The sequence below is a fragment of the Somniosus microcephalus genome, unplaced genomic scaffold, assembly GCF_052327205.1.
Source record: "Somniosus microcephalus isolate GS21.2 unplaced genomic scaffold, FLI_Smic_1.0 unresolved_chr3, whole genome shotgun sequence".
Lineage (NCBI taxonomy): Eukaryota > Metazoa > Chordata > Chondrichthyes > Squaliformes > Somniosidae > Somniosus > Somniosus microcephalus.
Window position 1 is genome coordinate 31977218 of NW_028225181.1, and position 19890 is coordinate 31997107.

The 19890-nt window shown below is 45.4% G+C and overlaps 1 protein-coding gene across 1 annotated transcript; it reads right to left on the reverse strand.

Moving 5' to 3' along the window:
- Window positions 1-17557: 17557 nt before the first annotated feature.
- LOC147091349 (putative G protein-coupled receptor 139) lies at window positions 17558-18456 on the reverse strand. The gene has a single exon (XM_085976541.1). The coding sequence runs from the start codon at window positions 18380-18382 to the stop codon at window positions 17558-17560; it is 825 nt and encodes a 274-aa protein (XP_085832667.1). The 5' UTR covers window positions 18383-18456.
- Window positions 18457-19890: the final 1434 nt, after the last annotated feature.

Sequence of the window (19890 nt, forward strand, 5' to 3'; positions counted from 1 at the left end):
GAGCATTGTACACAGGGTGTTGTCACGTGGGTATAGTATACTGGCTTGTGTGTCACAGGGTTATACTATATAGGGGGGTGTCAGAGGGGTATAGTGTAAAGGAGTGATATTGCAGGTGCACATTGTACAGGGAGTGTCACGGGGTATATTATGCAGGGGGCTATCACGGGGGTATAGTGTACAGGGGAATTCACGGAGTTATGGTTTACAGAGGTGTGTGTCACTGGTGTGTAGTATACAGGGCGCGTCACAGGGCTATAGTATAGAGAGGAGTTTTCACAGTGGTATAGGATACAGGGGAGTTGTCACAGCGTTTAAGTGCACATGTGTGTTATACAGCAGTGTGGAATAGTGTACCACAGGGGCATTATACAGGGCATGAATACGAGGGGTATTATACAGGGGGGATGGAGATAACTGATTAGACAGCAGATGGGAGGAAATAACAGGGGGTATAAAAAGGTGCAATTCACAGGGAGCGGAGGAGTTAGATATGGGGGAACAACAGCAGAGAGGGGGTTTACAGCTGGGGGGAGTAACAGCCGGGGTGGATAACACTCACAGGCAGATACAACATGGGTTAGATACAGATTGAATCTCGCTCTTCATGGTGCCCATCAAACATTCCCAGGGCAGGACTACCAACAGTTAGATAAAGTGTAAAGCTTCCTCTAGCTGTCTCATTAAACACTCCCAGGGCAGGTATAGCATGGGTTAGATTCCGAGTACATCGCACTGTACACTGTCACATCAAACTCTCCTAGGGCATGTACAGCACGGGTTAGATACAGAGAAAAGCTCCCTCTACACTGTCTCATCAAACACTCCCAGGACGGGTACAGCAAGGGTTAGATACAGAGCAAAGCTCCCTCTACACTGTCCCATCAAACACTCCAAGGGCTGGTACAGCACGGGTTAGATACAGAGTAAAGCTCCATCTACACTGTTCGATCAAGCTAACCCAGGAGGGGTACAGCACGCATTAGATACAGAGTAAAGCTCCCTCTACACTGTCCCATCAAACACTCCCAGGGCAGGTAGAGCACGGATTAGATAGAGAGTAAAGCTCCCTCTACACTGCCCCATCAATCAATCCCAGGGCAGGTACAGCACGGGTTAGATACAGAGTAAAGCTCCCTCTACACTGTCACATCAAACACTCCCAGGGCAGGTACAGCACGGGTTAGATGCAGAGTAAAGGTCCCTTTACACTGTCCCATCAAACACTCCCAGGGCAGGTAGAGCACGAATTAGATACAGAGTAAAGCTCCGTCTACATTGTCCCATCAACACTCCCAGGGCAGGTACAGCACGGGTTAGATACAGAGTAAAGCTCCCTCTACACTGCCCCATCTAACACTCCCAGGGCAGGTACAGCACGGGTTAGATACAGAGTAAATCTCCCTCTACACTGCCCCATCAAACACTCCCAGGGCAGGTACAGCACGGGTTAGATACAGAGTAAAGTTCCCTCTACACTGTCCCATCAAACACTCCCAGGGCAGGTACAGCAAGGGTTAGATACAGAGTAAAGCTCCCTCTACACTGTCCCATCAAACACCCCCAGGGCAGGTACAGCACGGGTTAGATACAGAGTAAAGCTACCTCTACACTGCCCCATCAAACACTCCCAGGGCAGGTGCAGCACAGGTTAGATACAGAATAAAACTCCGTCTACACTGTCACATCAAACTCTCCCAGGGCATGTGCAGGGGTTTGATTATTTGATGGCCATCAACATAAGATAGTCACTAATTAAGCTGAGAAGGAAATCAGGAGAAACATCTTTACCGAGAGAGTGATGAGAGAGTGGAACTGGCTGCCACATGGAGTGGTTGAGGTGAATAACATAGATGCATTTTGGTGAAGCTGGATAAGTACATGAGGGAGAAAGGATTAGAAGGATGTGAGATGAAGTAGGGTGGGAAGAGGCTGGTGTGGAGCATAAACACCGGCATGGACCTGTTGGGCCGAATGGCCTGTGTCTGTGCTGCAAATACTATGTAATGTAATAGATTAAAGTTCCTTTTACACTGCCCCATCAAATACTCCCCGAGCAGCTGCAGCATTGGTTAGATACAGGCTAAAGCTACTTCTACACTGCCTCATCGAACACTTCCACGGCAGGTGCAGCACTTGCTATGTATCGGGTAAATCTCGCTCTGCACTGTGCCATCAAATTCTCCCAAGGCAAGTACAGCACGGGTAAAGCTCCCGCTACACAATCCCACCAAATACACCCAGGGCAGGTACAGCATAGGCCTTCCCTTTTGTTCTTGCCTCACATCCCCGCTTTCCCTGCCTCTGTACTTGCTTAAAATCTGTTACATCTGTAACATTTTCCAATTCTGATGAAAGGTCATGGACCTGAAACATTGACTCGGTTTCTCTCTCCACAGATGCTGCCTGACCTGCTGAGTAATGTCCCCTGGAACGTTCTCGGCCACTTCGCAATCTGTAAGATCCTGCGCACTTAAATCCACAGGCCGCACAGTGAGCTGGAGTGGGCGGAGGGGCCCAATACCCAATCAACCTGGATGCAAAGTAAATCTCCATCTGCACTGTTCCATCAAACATTTTCAGGACAAGGACAGTACGTATTAGATAAAGAGTGAAGCTCTCTCTACATTGTCCCAGTCAAACACTCCTAGGGCAAATACAGCCGTGATCACTACTCGTCTCCAAGGCTGGGGAGAGATAACCTCGCCACCTTCTAAGCAAGTTTAACCACATTATTCACTTTCTGATTTGAGCTCCGTTGGATTTAGACTTCATTTTATTTATTTTGTTGTATTTTTAACGACAGCATTGAAGGGGGGAAGAGAAACTTGGAGCAACTTCTTCTGTCAAAGCTGCAACGAGACTTGAAAGAATTTAACGATTTTTAATGAAATTTTCACAAAAATTGTGTATTAAAAACATTTTTCCCCTTAAGCTTTGAATATGATTTTGGAAGAAACAGAAGCAAAAATAATTTTTCCCCTCATCTAAACAAGTTTGAACCAGGTCTTGATGCCAAATGCTTAAAAAGAGGCTCTGAAATGCTTAAAATATTTTAAAATTGAAAATTCTCGATATTTGATTTTGAGCGATCGAGCGAGGAAGGTAGATTTTCACAAGCATGAAACAATGGTGTTGAGGAGGTGGAGGGCATGGCAGGATTTGTAGGAATAACATGTTACTTTTTAATGAATTTTAAAAATATAACATTAAGATATTTCGGAAGAGACCCAGAATAGGGAAAAACACAAACCTTTTTTTTTGCCTTTGCTTCTATAGTCCTAACAAGTCACAGCAATAATGTAAATATAGATTTCCTCTTAAACGTTTAGGAAAGTGTTAATATAATGAAGAGTTATGTACTGATGTATGAAGCTACATTAGAGGAAACCACTCTGTTTATTGAGAAAGACACAGAAAATACTTTTATTAAACTTATAACGTGCAATTCGATTTGGTTTTAATGTTTGATATAGAAGATTAAACATTTTGCGTAGAATGAAGTTTGTTTCCCGCTGTTAATTGCGAAGTGCTTAAAATAATGCAGCACTTTTCGTGATAAGAGCAGGGAATAATATCGTGGGGAATGTTTGAGAATAAAAATTAGAAGCTGTAGTGTATGTACCTTGAAGAAGGAACTATATTCTGCAGCCCCTGTATACTGCAGTACCAGTAGTGACCACCCCTGTATATAAGCCTGTGAAGTAACTTTGTATAGTAGTTCCAGTTTTGTCTCCATTTAGTAAACACCTGTTATAATCAACTTCTGCAGTCCGTATCTCAATTACACACGGACGTTACACTGGCGACGAACAGATCCGAACTTATCTATAGTTCTGCACCACCTCATGGGGATCCATCCCTGAAGCGAAGTTGTTAGAGGTCGAAGCCAGAAGGAAGAAATCCAAAAAGAAAAAAAAACAGCGGAAACGGGCGTCGACTGTGGGCAACCGCCCTCTGATTCATCGAATTCGAAAATTTGCAGGAGAGGCTGTTGAGAGCTGGGCTTGGTTATCCAGTCTATGGTGTTCCAGCTAATCGGGCTGGTGGCAGGTAGCACACTGATCCTTCCTGGGCTGCGGCGGGCTAGAGCTCGATCGGGTGGCTTTTCAACGGGGCTGAGCAGCATTGTCGGGAAGAGGAGAGAGAGAGAGAGGGTGGAGAACACAGGGCGCAGCCGGTGCTACGAAGCCGGGCAGCGTACAGACCCGAGAAGAGGGAGGAAAGTGTCCCATAGGGTCTGCTCTGACGACGGGAACAGTAATTAAAATAAAAGAAATTAGAAGTGCAGAACGCCGTGAGGAGCTGCAGTTTGCCATGGGGACCGCGAAGAGCGGCGTTGGCAGCAGTGCGGGGGGGAAGTGCGCGAAGACCATAGGGCATCGCCATCAAGGCATAAAAACGCCAGCAACAGCGCTAGCAGCAGCGGCAAAGACAGAAAACGCGGGAGGCGCCATCTTAATCCAACGGGGAAGAAGGCAAAGCGCGGGAGGCACCATTTTGTTCAATCGGGGAAGAAGGCAAAGTGCGGGAGGCGCCATCTTAGATCTCCAAGATGCTGAAGACTGGCAATATCACTGCCTTCGATAATGCAATAGAAGACTGGACCACGTATGTGGAAAGAGTTGAAGTATATTGCAAGGCAAATGAAGTAGCCGATGAGAAAAGGCATTGGTACTACTAAACTTAATGGGCACAAGAACGTACGGCCTATTGCGGAACCTGATCAGTCCAGTCAAACCGATGGCGAAGAATTTTAACGAAATTGTTGATATCCTACAGGAACACCTAAATACTGCACCGCTGCTGATAGCAGAAAGATTAAAATTCCACAAGAGAAATCAGCATAAAGATGAGAGCAATGCTGATTACCTTACGGAACTAAGCAAGCTATCAAAGCACTGCCAGTTCGGAGCAGGACTGGCAGATACCCTACGGGACAAATTTGTCTGTGGACTCCTGAGTGAAGGAACCCAGAAGAGGTTACTCTCAGAGAAAGAGCTGACGCTAGATAAGGCTTTCAGCATGGCAGTATCGTATGAAGCAGCAGCAAGGGGAGCTGCGGAAATACAGCAAAAGCCACAGGAATACGGCACCCATGAAATGACACGGGGATTTGAAAAAGGGTATCGCTGCGGCAGAACAACCCATGACCAGAAGGACTGCTGGTCCAAGGACAAAACATGCAGGCAATGCGGAAGTATGGGACACATTGCACGAGTTTGCAGGTCCGGGAAGAAGACTAACGACAACAAAAAGACTACTAAGGAAAAGTACAGGAAAGTACAAAAGATGACGGACAGTAGTTCCGAGGACCAGAAGAGCGATAGTGAATCCGGGAACACGAGACTAAGCTGTCTCAAACTACACAACGTAATCACAAAAGAGGATCACCGAACCATTTGGGTCACCCTCACGATAGCAGGGTCCCAAGTCAAAATGGAATTGGATACAGGATCAGCCCTGACCATCATGAATCGATGAGACTACGAGCGGCTATGCTCACACATACCCTTGAAAGACACATCCATTGTCTTGAAGACATATACGGGGCAGAAAGTATACCCCAGAGGGAAAATAAGGGTGCCTGTCAAATACAACGGCAAGGAAACACAGAAATTGTATCTGTACATATTGCAAGATGGTGGACCACCGTTATTGGGACGTGAATGGATCAGAAAGATAAGTTTAGACTGGCACTCCATTCAGGCACTGACGGTGGCTGGTATAAAGGATGACGACGTCACACCTGGACGATTGTCAAAAATCTTGGCTAACGCTAAAGAGGTATTTCAACAAGAACTGGGAACTCTTAAAGGCGTAACCGCCTCGATAAAAATAGAAGAGAATGCAATTGCCAAGTTTTTCAAAGCAAGACCGGTACCGTATGCAATTCGCCCAGCCATCGAGGCAGAGCTGGAGAATCTGGAGAATGCAGGTGTGTTAATTAAGGTGGACTGGAGAGAGTGGGCGACACTCATCGTTCCTGTAATGAAGAAAACGTTAAGCATTAAGTCTGAGGAGCCAAGGAAGGTTCGCATCTGTGGGGACTTCAAGGTGACTGTGAACCCACTCCTTCACACAGTACAGTATCCTCTTCCGAGGATAGAAGATATTTTCGCCTCACTATCTGGAGGGAAACGTTTTACAAAAATTGACCTAGCGCAAGCATATTTGCAGATGGAGGTTGAAGAATCCTCTAGGAAATATCTCAAGATAAACACTCACAAAGGTCTTTACCAGTATAATCGACTGGTATTCGGAGTTGCATCAGCTCCGACTATATGGCAAAGAGCGATGGAACAAGTCCTGCAAGGGATTCCGGGGACTGTGTTACTTGGATGACATCCTTGTGACGGGTGAAAATGATAGTGAACACCTTGCCAACCGAGAGTAGATGCTCACTAGACTAAGAGAACATGGGCTACGAGCCAATCGCCCCAATTGCGAGTTTTTTAAGAAACAAATATCGTACTGTGGCCACGTGATTGATGAAGAGGGGTTACATAAGTCCCCTGACAAAATTGAAGCGGTAGTTAAGGCTCCAGCGCCTGAAAATATGTCGCAACTGAGGTCATTCCTCAGATTGGTGAATTACTACCATAAGTTTTTGCCGATTTTGTCCACAATTCTGCACCCACTGAACGCCCTGCTACAAACTGGAGTAGCATGGAAATGGAGCGACGAATGTAAGCGGGCCTTTCAGAAGTGCAAAGGCCTGATCACTTCAAGAGAAGTATTGGCTCACTACAACCCATCACTACCGATAAGACTGGCGTGTGATGCGTCTCCCGACGGCGTTGGAGCGGTACTGTCACATAAATCACTTGATGGTTCAGAGAGGCCGATAGCGTTTGCATCAAGCTCGTTAACTACGCCGATTGACAGAGACCCTCAGCCTGGTGTGGGGGGTGAAGAAGTTCAATCACTACCTGCACGGACAGAAATTTACTCTACTAACTGATCATCAACCTCTTGTCTCCATTTTCAACCCTCAGAAGGGCGTCCTGTAATGACAGCACAACGGCTACAGAGGTGGTCCCTTTTCCTAGAGGCACACCAATATGACATCGAGTACAAAGGAACTAAACAGTATGGGAATGCTGATGGATTGTCGTGCCAAACGTTGCCGACGGTGGAAGAAGAACCTGCAGTGGATCCTGTGGAGATATTCCACTCAAACATAGTCCAATGTCTACATGTGACGAATGCAAACATAGAAAAGGAAACACGAAATGACCCGACACTCTCCAGGGTCAATGATTTAACGGTGAAGGGATGGCCAGCACATGGCGAACCACTGTTGCCAGCATTCTCGCCGAGAAGAGAACAGCTGTCAGTGTGCCGAGGAACCTTGATGTGTGGATCCAGAGTAGTAATTCCACCCAAATTGAAGGATAGAGTGCTCAATGAGCTTCATCAGGGTCATCTGGAAGGGGTAAAAATGAAGAACTTAGCCAGAGCGTTTGTGTGGTGGCCGGGAATCGATAGAGAAATCGAAGAGATGACCAAGAGCTGTACAGGATGCCAGAATGTCCAAAACGCCCCACCACAAGCCCCTCTACATCCATGGGAGTGGCCCTCATCTCCATGGCAAAGGGTACACATTGATTTTGCTGGTCCAGTTAATGACTCGATGTTTTTAATTGCGGTGGATGCACATTCAAAGTGGCCAGAGGTAATAAAAATGCCCTCAACCACCACAGAAAAAACGATTACAGTCTTATGAACCATATTCGCCAGAAATGGGCTGCCTGAACAGATTTGCTCCGACAATGGACCACAGTTTGTGTCTGAAGAGTTCCGGAGGTTCTTAAAGAACAATGGTGTTAAGCATTACACATCCGCCACATATCATCCAGCCACCAATGGATTGGCTGAGAGGTTCGTTCAAACATTCAAGAAGGCTATCAAGGAAATGTGTAATGAAGACATACCCCTACAACACAAGGTGGATAACTTCTTGTTTGCCTACCAGAAAGCGACACATGCGTTTACCAACCAAACTCCAGCCATGATGTTCTTCAATCGAAGACTAAGATGCCGCTTGGATTTGGTTAAGCCAAACATCAGAAGAGATGTGGAGAACAGGCAGTTTCAGAATATGAATGAAAGGCCAACCAGGAGTTTTAAGATAGATCAACCAGTTTTGGCCCGGGACTACCACACAGAGAAATGGCAGCCAGGAACGATCTGCACATGGCAAAGACCTCTAATGTATACCGTGGACGTTGGAGAGAGCATTGTAAGACTCAATGCTGACCAGATTCTAGAGTCACTGGAAATCGTCAAATCTACACCACGATCCTATACACCTGGTGATGAAACCGAAGTACCTATTGCATCTACCTCAGAATCGGTGATATTGGAAGCAGACGAACCAAACAACGACGTTGATCCCGAATCAACTTTGCCAGAAGAACCTGATACCCCAAAGAGGCATTATCCGGACAGAATCAGGAAGCCTCCTCAAAGCTTGAAATTATAATTGATTAACTTCAGCTAATGTATATAGCAACTGTAATTGTAAATATGTTACTTAATTATTAATCGAATGTTATGTACTGTTCAGCTAAAAGGGGAGGAATTGTAGTGTATGTACCTTGAAGAAGGAACTATGTTCTGCAGCCCCTGTAAACTGCAGTACCAGTAGTGACCACCCATGTATAAAAGCCTGTGAAGTAACTTTGTAGAGTAGTTCCAGTTTTGTCTCCATTCAGTAAACACCTGTTATAACCAACTTCTGCAGTCCGTGTCTCAATTACACACGGACGTTACAGAAGCGAAATTGGTAAATTATATATCTTTACGTCAACATATTAGTAAAGTTCTCCAATTCAGTCTGACTGCTTCTCCTGTCCAGGAAAAAAGAGAAATGTTTATTTCTGTTAAGACATAGCCCCTTCCTGCGTTTTGTCTATAATTCAGTGACGCAAATTGTGTATGTGTTTTTCTGCACTTGTGACTAAGTGATGCATTTCTGACATGTTACATGGATGGTGTGCTGGTTAAAGAAGACCACATTTATTAATAGAAGTCATTGAAGTTGAAAATACGGCTTCCCATTTTGTACAGTTCTTTTTAATAATGCGAATTAAAGAACTACAACACTTTATATTTGTTGATTGTCTGGTTGCATTGTGATTAATATTCTAATAACTTACGTGGATGGAATAAAATGCAGAGAAATTTGAGGTTATGCAATTTGGTAGGAAAAACAGAAAACCAGATTATTTATTAAATGGTGCGAGATTGGGAAATCTTGGTGTTCAGAGGGGCCTGTGTGTCCCTGTACAAGAATAACTGAACGGTAGACGCAGGGAGGATGTGTCTCCTGGCTCGAACCAGGGGACACATTTCCAAATAAGGGCTGAGATGAGGAGAAATGTCTTCACTCAGAGGTTGGTGAATCTTTGCATTTCTCTAGCACAGAGGGCTGTAGAGACTCAGCCATTGAGTATATTCAAGACAGAGATCGATAGATTTTTGAATATTGAGGGAATCAAGGGATGAGGGGATAGTGCAAGAAAGTGGAGATGAGGTAGAAGATTAGCCATGATCATATAGAATGGAGGAGTAGGCTCGATGGGCCAAATTGCCAACTCCTGCTCCTATTTCTTATTTTCTTATGTTCTTAAAGCTCCCATCAAACAATTCCAGACAGGCGCATAAAAGCTAAATACTGCGGATGCTGGAAATCTGAAGTAAAAACAGAAAATATTGGAAATACTCAGCAGGTCAGGCAGCATATGTGGAGAGAGGAACAGAGTTATCGTTTCAGGTCATTGATCTTTCATTGGAAAAGGCAGGTACACATGGATTAGATACAGAGTAATGCTCCACTCACCTCACTGTAACACACTGATATACACCACACCCCTCGCTGTAACACTCTGACATACCCCTCACCATTCACTTTAGCAGTCTAATATAGCCCTCTCTTTAATCCTCTCTTACATATACCAAACATCTCAATGTAACAGTCCGATATATACCACTCAGCTCACTTTACCACGCTGACATACCCCACAACCGTCAATGTAACGCTATGATATAAGCCACACTGTTCACTGTAACACTCTGATATACCCCACAACTCTCACTCTAACATTCCAGTATACCTCACTACACTCTGATATACCCAGCACCCCTCACTGAAACATTCAGATACACCTAACTCTCTTAAATACCACAAACCTCACACTGTAACACACTGAAATATATCACACCCCTTATTGCAACGCTCTGATGATACACCCCATCCCCTCACTGATACAGTCTGCTATAACACAAACCCATCACTACAACAATATCATATACCGCATACCACTCATTGTAAAATTCTGATATACCTCACACCCCTCATTGTTACACTCGCTGATGTACACCAGACCTGTCACTGTAACACACTGAGATATCCCAACCCCTCACATTAACAATCTGATATACCCCACACCCCTCATTGTAACACTGATATAACCCACACCCCTCACTTTAACACTCTGATGTACCCCACACCCCTCATTGTAACACTCTAATATACACCACAGCCCTGACTGTAACACTGATATAAAACACACCCCTCACTATAACACTCTGATATACTCCATAACCCTCACTGTAACACCCTGAGTTAACCCAACACTGCTCATTGTCACACTCTGATATATCCCACACCCCTCACTGTAGCACTCTGATATATTCCACACCCCTCACTGCAAAACTGTGATATATCCCACACCCCTCACTGTAACAGTGTGATGTACCCCACAGCCCTCACTGTAACAGTGTGATATACCCCTGACTTTAATCATCTCTTACATATTCCAAATCGCTCACTGTAACAGACCGATATGCCCCACTCACCTCACTTTAACACTTTGATATGCCCGACACCCCTCAATGTAAAACTTTGATATAACCATCACTCGTCATTGTAATACTCGGATATACCCCACACCCCTCACTCTAACACTCTGGTATAGCTCACTGCACTCTGATATAGCCACACTGCACACTGCAACACTCAGATATACGCCACTCTATTCCATATCACAATCCTCTCACTGTAACCCACTGAGCTGCCGAACACCCCTCACTGTAACAATTTAATGATAAAACCCACATCCCTCAATGTAAAATTCTGATATAACCCACACCCATCACTATAATAATCAGATATACACCACACCCTCAATATATCTGTCTGATATAAGCCAAACACCTCACTGTAACACTCTGATATACCCCACACCCCTCAGTGTAACTATCTGATGCACCACACGCCCATCACTGTAAAACTCTGATATATAACACGGCCCTCACTAACACTCTGATACACACCACACTCCTGACCGTCACCCTCTCTAACATACCCCAAACCTCTCACTGTAGCACACTGTTACATCCAACGCCCCCCACTGTAACACTCTCTGATATACTCCATAACCCTTGCTTTAACAGGCTGATATAACAAACACACCTGTCTGTAAAACTGGTCTACCCCACACGCCTCGGTGTAACACTGTGATACACTCCATGCCCCTCGCTGTAAAACTCTGATATTCCCGATACACCTCAATATAACACTTTGATATAACCCACACCCCTCATGGTAACGCTATGATATACCCCGCACCCCTCACTGTCGCACTCTGATATAAACCAATTACCCTGTCTAAAGCACTCTGATATACCCCACACACGCCTCACTGTAACACACCGATATACCACACACTCCACACGGTAACTCTGTGATATATGCCACTCCCCTAACTGTAACATACTGATATACATACACTCCACATGGTAAATCTCCGATATATGCCACTCCCCTAAATGTAGCACACTGATATACACACACCCCTCACTGAAGCACTGATATACTCCACAACCCTCACTGTAGCACTCTGATTAAACCCGTTACACTGACTAAATCACTCTGATGTACCCCACACACCCCTCACTGTAACACACAGATATACCACACACCCCACACGGTAACTCTCTAATATATGCCACTCCCCTAACCGTAACACACTGATATACCCACACCCCTCACTGAAGCACAGATGTACCCCACACCCCTCACTGTAACACTCTGATATACCCAGCAGCTCTCACAGTAATACTCTGATATATCCCACAGCCCTCAGTGTAATACCCTGATATACCCCACAGCATTCATTTTACACTCAGATATACCCATCACTTTAATCCTCTCTTACATATTCCAAACCTCTCACTTTAACAGACCGATATACCCCCGCACCTCACTGTAACACTCTGATATACCCCACATACCTCGCTGTAACACTTTGATATACCAACAAGCATCACAGTAACAACCACACCCATCACTGTAACACTCTGATGTACACCACACCTCTCACAGTAATACTCTAATATACCACACACCCCTCACTGCAACACACTGATATACCCCACATCCTCGCTGTAATACTGTGATTTACCTGATACCTCTCACTTTAATACTCTGATATACCCCACACACTTCACTGTAACACTCTGATAAAGCACACAGACCTCACTGCAACACGCTGATAAACCCCACACGACTCACTGGAACTCTCTGATATACCCCACACACCTCACAGTAACACTGATGTACTCCACAACACTCACTTTAACACTCTGAAGTAGCCCAACCCCCTCACTGTAACATTCTGATGCATCCCTCACTTTAATCTTCTCTTACATATTGATATACCCCACACCACTCAATGTTGTCACTGCCATTTTAAACCCATGGGCTTCAATTTTGGTAAAATGTGATAATTTATCAAGCAACTTTTGTAAGGATAGGAACATTGGGAAAGTGTGAGTAGTATCAATCATACAACCATAGAATTGGTGATCCAAGTGGTGTTGATAATTTGTTCAATGTATTTGACGATCAATCTGATCACAGGTCTGGTTTCAATCAATGAATTATAAACTCATTGTTTTTAATTCTTTTTTTTTCTATGTATTTGTTCTTAGGAAATGTGTAGTGTTGTCAAGGCTGGATTCTCTTGCCCATCCCTAGTTACCCATGAGAAAATGGTGGGCCTTCATCTTGAGATGCTGCAGTCCCTGTGGTGAAGGTGCTCCCACAATACTGGAAGGAATTTCAGGCTTTTGCCCCAGTGACGATGAAGGAACAGCAAGGTATTTGAAGGGTACGGTAGCACAGTGGTTAACCTGCGGGACGAGTACACCGGATTTGTGGACTAAATGATCCACAATTCAAATCCCATCAGCTGGGGAAATTGAATTCAATTTATTAAACAAATCTGGAACAAAAAGCTAGTGTCAACAATGGTGGCAATGAAAGTAGTGGATTGATGTAATAAAAGCATCTGGTTCACTAATGGCCTTTAGGAAATGAAATCTGCCGTCCTTACTCGGTCTTGCTGAAAGGTGACTTCAGAATCACTGCAATGTGGTTGCCTCTGAAATGGCCCAGCAAGACTAGTCTCAGGCAACTCATCACCACCTTCTCAAGGGCAATTAGGGATGGCCATTAATTGCTGGCCTTGTCAGTAATGCCCAAATCCCAAGAATGAATTATAAAAATGATTTATTAAGTGTCATAATGATTTAAAAAGCGTCATAATGTTTTATTAATAGTCATAATTACGTATAAAGTGTTAGAAAATATATGTAAAGTGGTGTAATGAATTTAAAGCATTATAAAGGATTATAATGATAAATAAATTTCTAGTGCCAGGCCTCCTCATCCCCGAGCTGTGCTGCTCAGCCTACTGTGGGCCGGGCCGGGATGCTCCACCTCACCGACCACTCTCACAGTATCCTGGACTCCAGCTGCTGCCCTCCGGACACTCGCCTCCCACCACCAGGGAAATGCTCCAACTGACAGCCACCATTTTTGCATGGATCCCGAGAGTCGCCGTTTTAGTGTGGGGCCCCAGAGCCGCATTCTTTGTGCCAGGCCCCAGAGCTGCTATCTGTGTTAGGGGCCCCAGAGCCGCCAACTTTTTGCGGGGCCTGCAGAGCCGCGATCTTCAAGCTGGGCACCAGATCCGCCATCTTTGTGCGGTGCCCCAGAGCCACCATCTTTCTGCTGGGTGTTGGGGGGGGGCAGAGACGCCATCATTGTGCATGGCGCAGGTTCCGCCATTTTGTGCTTGGTGCCAGAGATGCCATCATTGGGCGTGGCATGGGTTCCGCCACTTTTGTGCTTGGTGCCAGAAACGGCATCATTGTGCATGGTGCGGTTCTGCCACTTTTGTGCTTGGCGCCAGAGATGCCATCATTGTGTGGCGCAGGTTCCGCCACTTTTGCGCGTGGCACCAGAAACACCATTTTTTGTGCGGGTCACCAGGACCGACTTCGTTGTGCAGTTCCACATATCCAACATTTTTGTGCGGGGGCACAGAGCCACCATTTTTAGCGGGGCGTGGTTGCCGCCATCTTTATGGGATGCCCCAGAGCTGACATCTTTGTGCTGGGCCTCAGACACTCCATCTTTTATGCAGTGCCTCAGAGCTGCCATCTTTGTGCGGAGCGCATGAGCCACATTAATTGTGCGGTGCCTCAGGGCTGCCATCTTTGTGATGAGTGCCAGAGCCGCATTAATAGTGCTGGGCACCAGAGCCGCTATTTTTGTGCAGAGCGTGGGTGCCACCATTTTGTGCGGGGCCTCAGATCCGCCATCATTGTGCGGGACCCCAGAGCAGCCAGGTTTGTGTGGAGCCCTGGTGCCGCCATCTTTGTGCCGTACCACAATGCCGCCATCTTTGTGCAGGGCCACAGAGCCGCATTCTTTGTGCAGGGCATGGGTGCCGCCATCTAGAATCATAGAATCATAGAAAGTTACGGCACGGAAGGAGGCCATTTTGGCCCATCGTGTCTGCGCTGTCCAACAAAGAGCTATCCAGCCTAATCCCACTTCCCAGCTCTTGGTCCATAGCCCTGCAGGTTACAGCAACCCAGGTGCACAGCCAAGTACGTTTCAAATGTGGTTAGGGTACCTGCCTCTACCACACATTCAGGCAGTGAGCTCCAGACGCCTACAACCCTCTGGGTGATGAAGTTTCCCCCAATAATTAAATCGGTCTTTCAAAGGAAATAACAACAGAAAATCCTGGAAAACCTCAGCAGGCCAGGCAACATCCGTAGAGAGAAAATAGATTCAACGTCCCTTTGTTACTCTACACCACTCAGTGTCCTACCATTAAATGTGTATTCCCTTGCTTTTTTAGCCCTCTGCAAATGCATTACACACACTTCTCCGGATTGAATTACATTTGCCACTGTTCTGCCTACCTGACCAATTTATTGATATCTTCCTGCAGTCTACACCTTCCTTCATTAGTATCGACCACACAGCCGATTTTAGTATCATCTGCAAACGTCTTAATCATACCCCCTATATTCACGTCAAGATCCCACAATACTACAAAAAGCAAAGGACTTGGTATTGAGCCCTGCGGCACCCAATAGAAACAGTCTTCCAGTCACAAAAACAGCCATCAACCATTATCAACTGCTTCATGTCTCCGATCCAGTTTTGAATCCAACTTGACACTTTGACCTGGATCCCATGGACTTTTAACTTCGTGACCAGTCTGACATGTGCCTTATCAAAAGCCTCGCTAAAGTCCATATACACTACATCAAATGCACTACCTTCATCTACCCTAATTGTTACCTCCTCAAAAAATTCAATCAAGTTTGTCAGACACCCCATTCACTGAACAAATCCGTGCTGACTATCATTGATTAATCCGTGTCTTTCTAAATGAAGATTTATCCTGTACTTCAGAATTCTTTACAATAATATTCCCATCGCCGAGCCTAGGCTGAGTGGCCTGTAATTACTCAGTCTATTCTTTTCTCCCTTTTAACATAAGGGTACCACATTAGCAATCCTCCAGTCCTCGGGCAACAGACCTGAAGCCAGAGAGGGTTGAAAAATGTTGGTCAGAGCATCTGCTATTTCCTCTTTTGCTTCGCTTAACAGCCTGGGATACATTTCATCATGGCCTGGGGGTTTATCCGCTTTAAAATCTGCTAAACCCCTTAATACTTCCTCCATCACTATGTTTATTGCATCTAATATTTCACACTCCCCCCATAGCAATATCTGCTTCGCCTCTCTCCTTTGTGAAAACAGACGCAAAGTACTCATGAAGAACCCTACCAACATCTCCCGCCTCGACACTCAGATTATGCTTATGATCTCTAATAGGCCCTACCCTTTCTTTAGTTATCCACTTACTCTTAATATATTTATATAACATCTTTGTGTTTTCCTTGATTTTACTTGCCAAGAATTTTTCTTGCTCTATCTTGGCTTTCCTAATACATTTTTACTTGCACCCCTGCACTTTCTGTATTCTTCAACAGGCTCTGGAGTATTTAGCCCTTGGTATCTGTCATACACCTCACTTTTTTCCTATATCCTACCCTGCATATCTCTAGACATCAAGGGGATGCCAGATTTGTTAGTCCCACCTTTTTTCTTTCAGGGCACATGTTTGGTATGAAAACTCCGAATCTCGTCCTTGAATGCCTCCCACTGATCTGACACTGATTTACCTTTAAGTAGCTCTTTCCAGTCCACAATGGCTAAATCGTTGTGTGGGGCGTGAATGCCGCAATATTTGTGCATTGCCCCAGTGCCACCATCTTTGTGCAATGCCCCAGAGCCGCCATCTTTGTGCGGGGAGCCGGTGCTGCCATCTTTGTGTGGAGACCCAGATCGCCATCTATGAGCGGAGCCCCAGAGCTGCCGTTTTTGTGCTGGGCCACAGAGTCGACATCATTGTTGTGCACGTTAGTGCCGCCAACTTTGTGTGGGGCCCCGGAGCCTCCATCTTTGTGCTGGGTGTGGTGTTGCCGTTTTGTGCTTCGCGTGAGGGCCGCCATCTTTGTACGGACCCCAGAGCCGCCATCTTTGTGCGGTGCCCCGGAAGCCACCAACTTTGTGTGGGGTGGCGGAGCCGCCATTTTTGTGCGGAGCACCGGAGCTGCCATAAATGTGCGGGGCCCTGGAGCTGCCATCTTTGTGCGGGGTCCCAGAGCCGCAATCATTGTGTGGGGTCGCTGACCCGCCACCTTTAAGTGCAGCCCGGATAAGCCATCTTTGTGCTTGTCCCCAGAGCCGACATCTTTGTACTGCGTGCGAGTGCCACCATCATTGTGCGGGGCCCAGGAGCCACAATCTTTGTGCTGGGCACAGTGCCACCATCTTTGTGATGTGCGTGGGTGCCGCCATTTTGTACGGACCCCGGAGCCGCCAACTTTGTACGGTGCTCCGGAGCCACCAAATTTGTGCTGGGCGCAGGGGCTACCATCTTAGTGCTTGGCACGTGTACAACAATTTTTATGCGGGGTGCCTGTGCTGCCATCTTTGTGTAGGTCACCGGAGCTGCCATCTTTGTGCCAGGCCCCGGAGCCGCCATCTTTGCGCGGTGCGCCAGAGCCGCCATCTTTGCGCGGTGCGCCAGAGCAGCCATCTTTGTGCGTGGGGCCAAAAGATCTGGCCCACGGAGCTCTCAACTCTCAGCTGCAAAGTCTCCTCTTCTTCTCATCCTTTAATGTATTTTACAAACAGAGTAAAGGGATATTTCCCCACATTTTTCAACTGCTCTCTGAACTTAGTCTGGGTCACGGCATAAATCCCAGTGTTTGTGCAGCAACTCAGCAGCTGCAGCATGAATCCCAGCTCCATTACATAATTAGGTAGAAGTACAGAGTCAAACCCCAACCACCACATCCGGTACCATATAGAATACACCATCAACACTGCCCATAAAAGGATGAAATTGCCGGAGATAACAAGCAGTAAAATGATGGATTTCCTGCGGCTCTCCATCTCTGGGTCTCTGGGACTCTCCCCACTGCTGGGACCCCGGAGTCTCCTGCGGGCTCTGCTGGCCAATAAAATTTGTCTGATGGTGAAAACATTGAACAGCAAAATCACCACAAAGGGGATACATGGGGTGAGAATATAATGAAGGAACTCGATCGGTCCCCAAACCCGTGAATACAGAACATCCATTGTGATATCACAAAACCAGGGGCTGTTCACAAGCCAATACCGATCTGTGAACATGAAATACCAGGTAATGTCCTTTAAACCGCTCAGCACAGTCACTGTTCCCAGAACCACAGCCGCCGTTTTCTCAGTGCAATATTTAGCTTTCAGCTTCTGGCAGCAAATGGCCACAAATCGATCAAAGGTGAAAGTGACGGTGAACCAGACAGAACAGTCTGTGGCTGCAAACAGCAGGACGGCGTGGATATTACACACATGGATGTTCACCAGGAAAATAAACCGTCCCCAATAAACAATCGGAATGTGCCTGAATATCAGGTCGAGGATAACGACCAGTAGATCCGCCACTGCCATGGCCACCAGGTAGCGAGTGACACATTTGGAGAGACCGCACTTTCCCCGAGACAGGATCACAATCGTCACTAAGTTCACTGTGAGGTAGGAAAATAAACAGAAATGAAACATCAGGCTGAGAGCAAAAGCAACAGATTGATGGGATTCGGGTTGAAATCTGCAACTCATTACCGACATTCAATTAAAAAATCTAATTATTTTACCCATGGAGCTGAATACAGGGTTTATTGTAACTATAATCGGAAATTCATTGTGGAATCAATAAATTAAATGGGAATAATTACAACATAAAAGTAACAGATGTTTGATCAAGGAGAGATTAAATGATAGATCTACCTTTAACCCAGCAGACAAAAGCACTGCCCGAGGTACCAGGGACACAAAGGACCAGAACCTTTCAGGACGCCTTCGTGTCCCGGGATCAGTCAGCATTTGGAATAGTGCAATTCGCTTTTCTGCCGCTGTGTAAGCAGAGCAGGAAATCCCGCTTGGAATATCAATTGTATTTTGAACAAAATATGAATGCAACAGCAAAATACAGAAACTGCAACCTTGTCACACAATAAATTACAGGCAATTGTATGTAAAATGTACGGATGTAATATGGTATTGATAAGATAATATATACAAGTGCACTGCAGTTATAAAGATAACTGGGCTTTCAGATATGTTTTAAAGATTGAGAATTCCGCATTTTTGTTAAAAATGTAGTTCATTGAAAATAAGTTTTGCCAAGTAACATTGCAAACAATGGATTCTGAATTAAAGTAAATAGTGATGATTGACCAGGTAATGTCCCACTAAATGCACTTATCAGCATCAAAATCAGACGAAATCCAACAGGCAAAATGTAACCAAATGCTTTTGCAAAATATCTGAACACAGAGATTTATCCTTGTATTTTTTCAACTGTTGTTCCAACTTGTGCATACAATATTAGATGAGAAGATATGAAAGGATTTCCTTATCCTCAGTACTTCAGTTACAATCAGCTCGGGTTGTTTATCCTGCAGTGCAGCAGGAGGCCATAGAGAATCACTCTGGGTCTCACTGACAGATCCACTGAACCGTGACAGACGGGCATGGGAGCCTATTGTGAATTGAAAGCAATGATTGGAAATAAATGTATTGACATCTGGCTGAATGAACATTTTATGAGAGTATAAGTTATCCTTGTAATCCTACTTAATCCTTCAGAAGCAGTGCCACGGATGCAGAACTGGAGAGGTTGTGAAAGGAGACACTGACTGGAACTGAATGATTAGCGGATACTTCAAGCATTTAAAGATGTGGATGTTCTCTGCCAGGATTTGCTCCTGTGACACTGTAAGTAACCATACCGAGCATTAGGTGAAAACAAACGCAAAATAATGCGGATACTGTAAATCTGAAATTAAAACAGAAAATGGTGGAAATAATCAGTTCGTCAGGCAGCATCTGTGGCGAGAGAAACATAGTTAACATTTCAGGTTGATGACCATTGTCCATTCGGTGAAAAGTCTCCTAAA

What these genes read in the sequence shown, in the direction of transcription:
- LOC147091349 (XM_085976541.1), bottom strand. Translation starts at nt 18,382, where the DNA reads ATGGCAGTGGCGGATCTACTGGTCGTTATCCTCGACCTGATATTCAGG.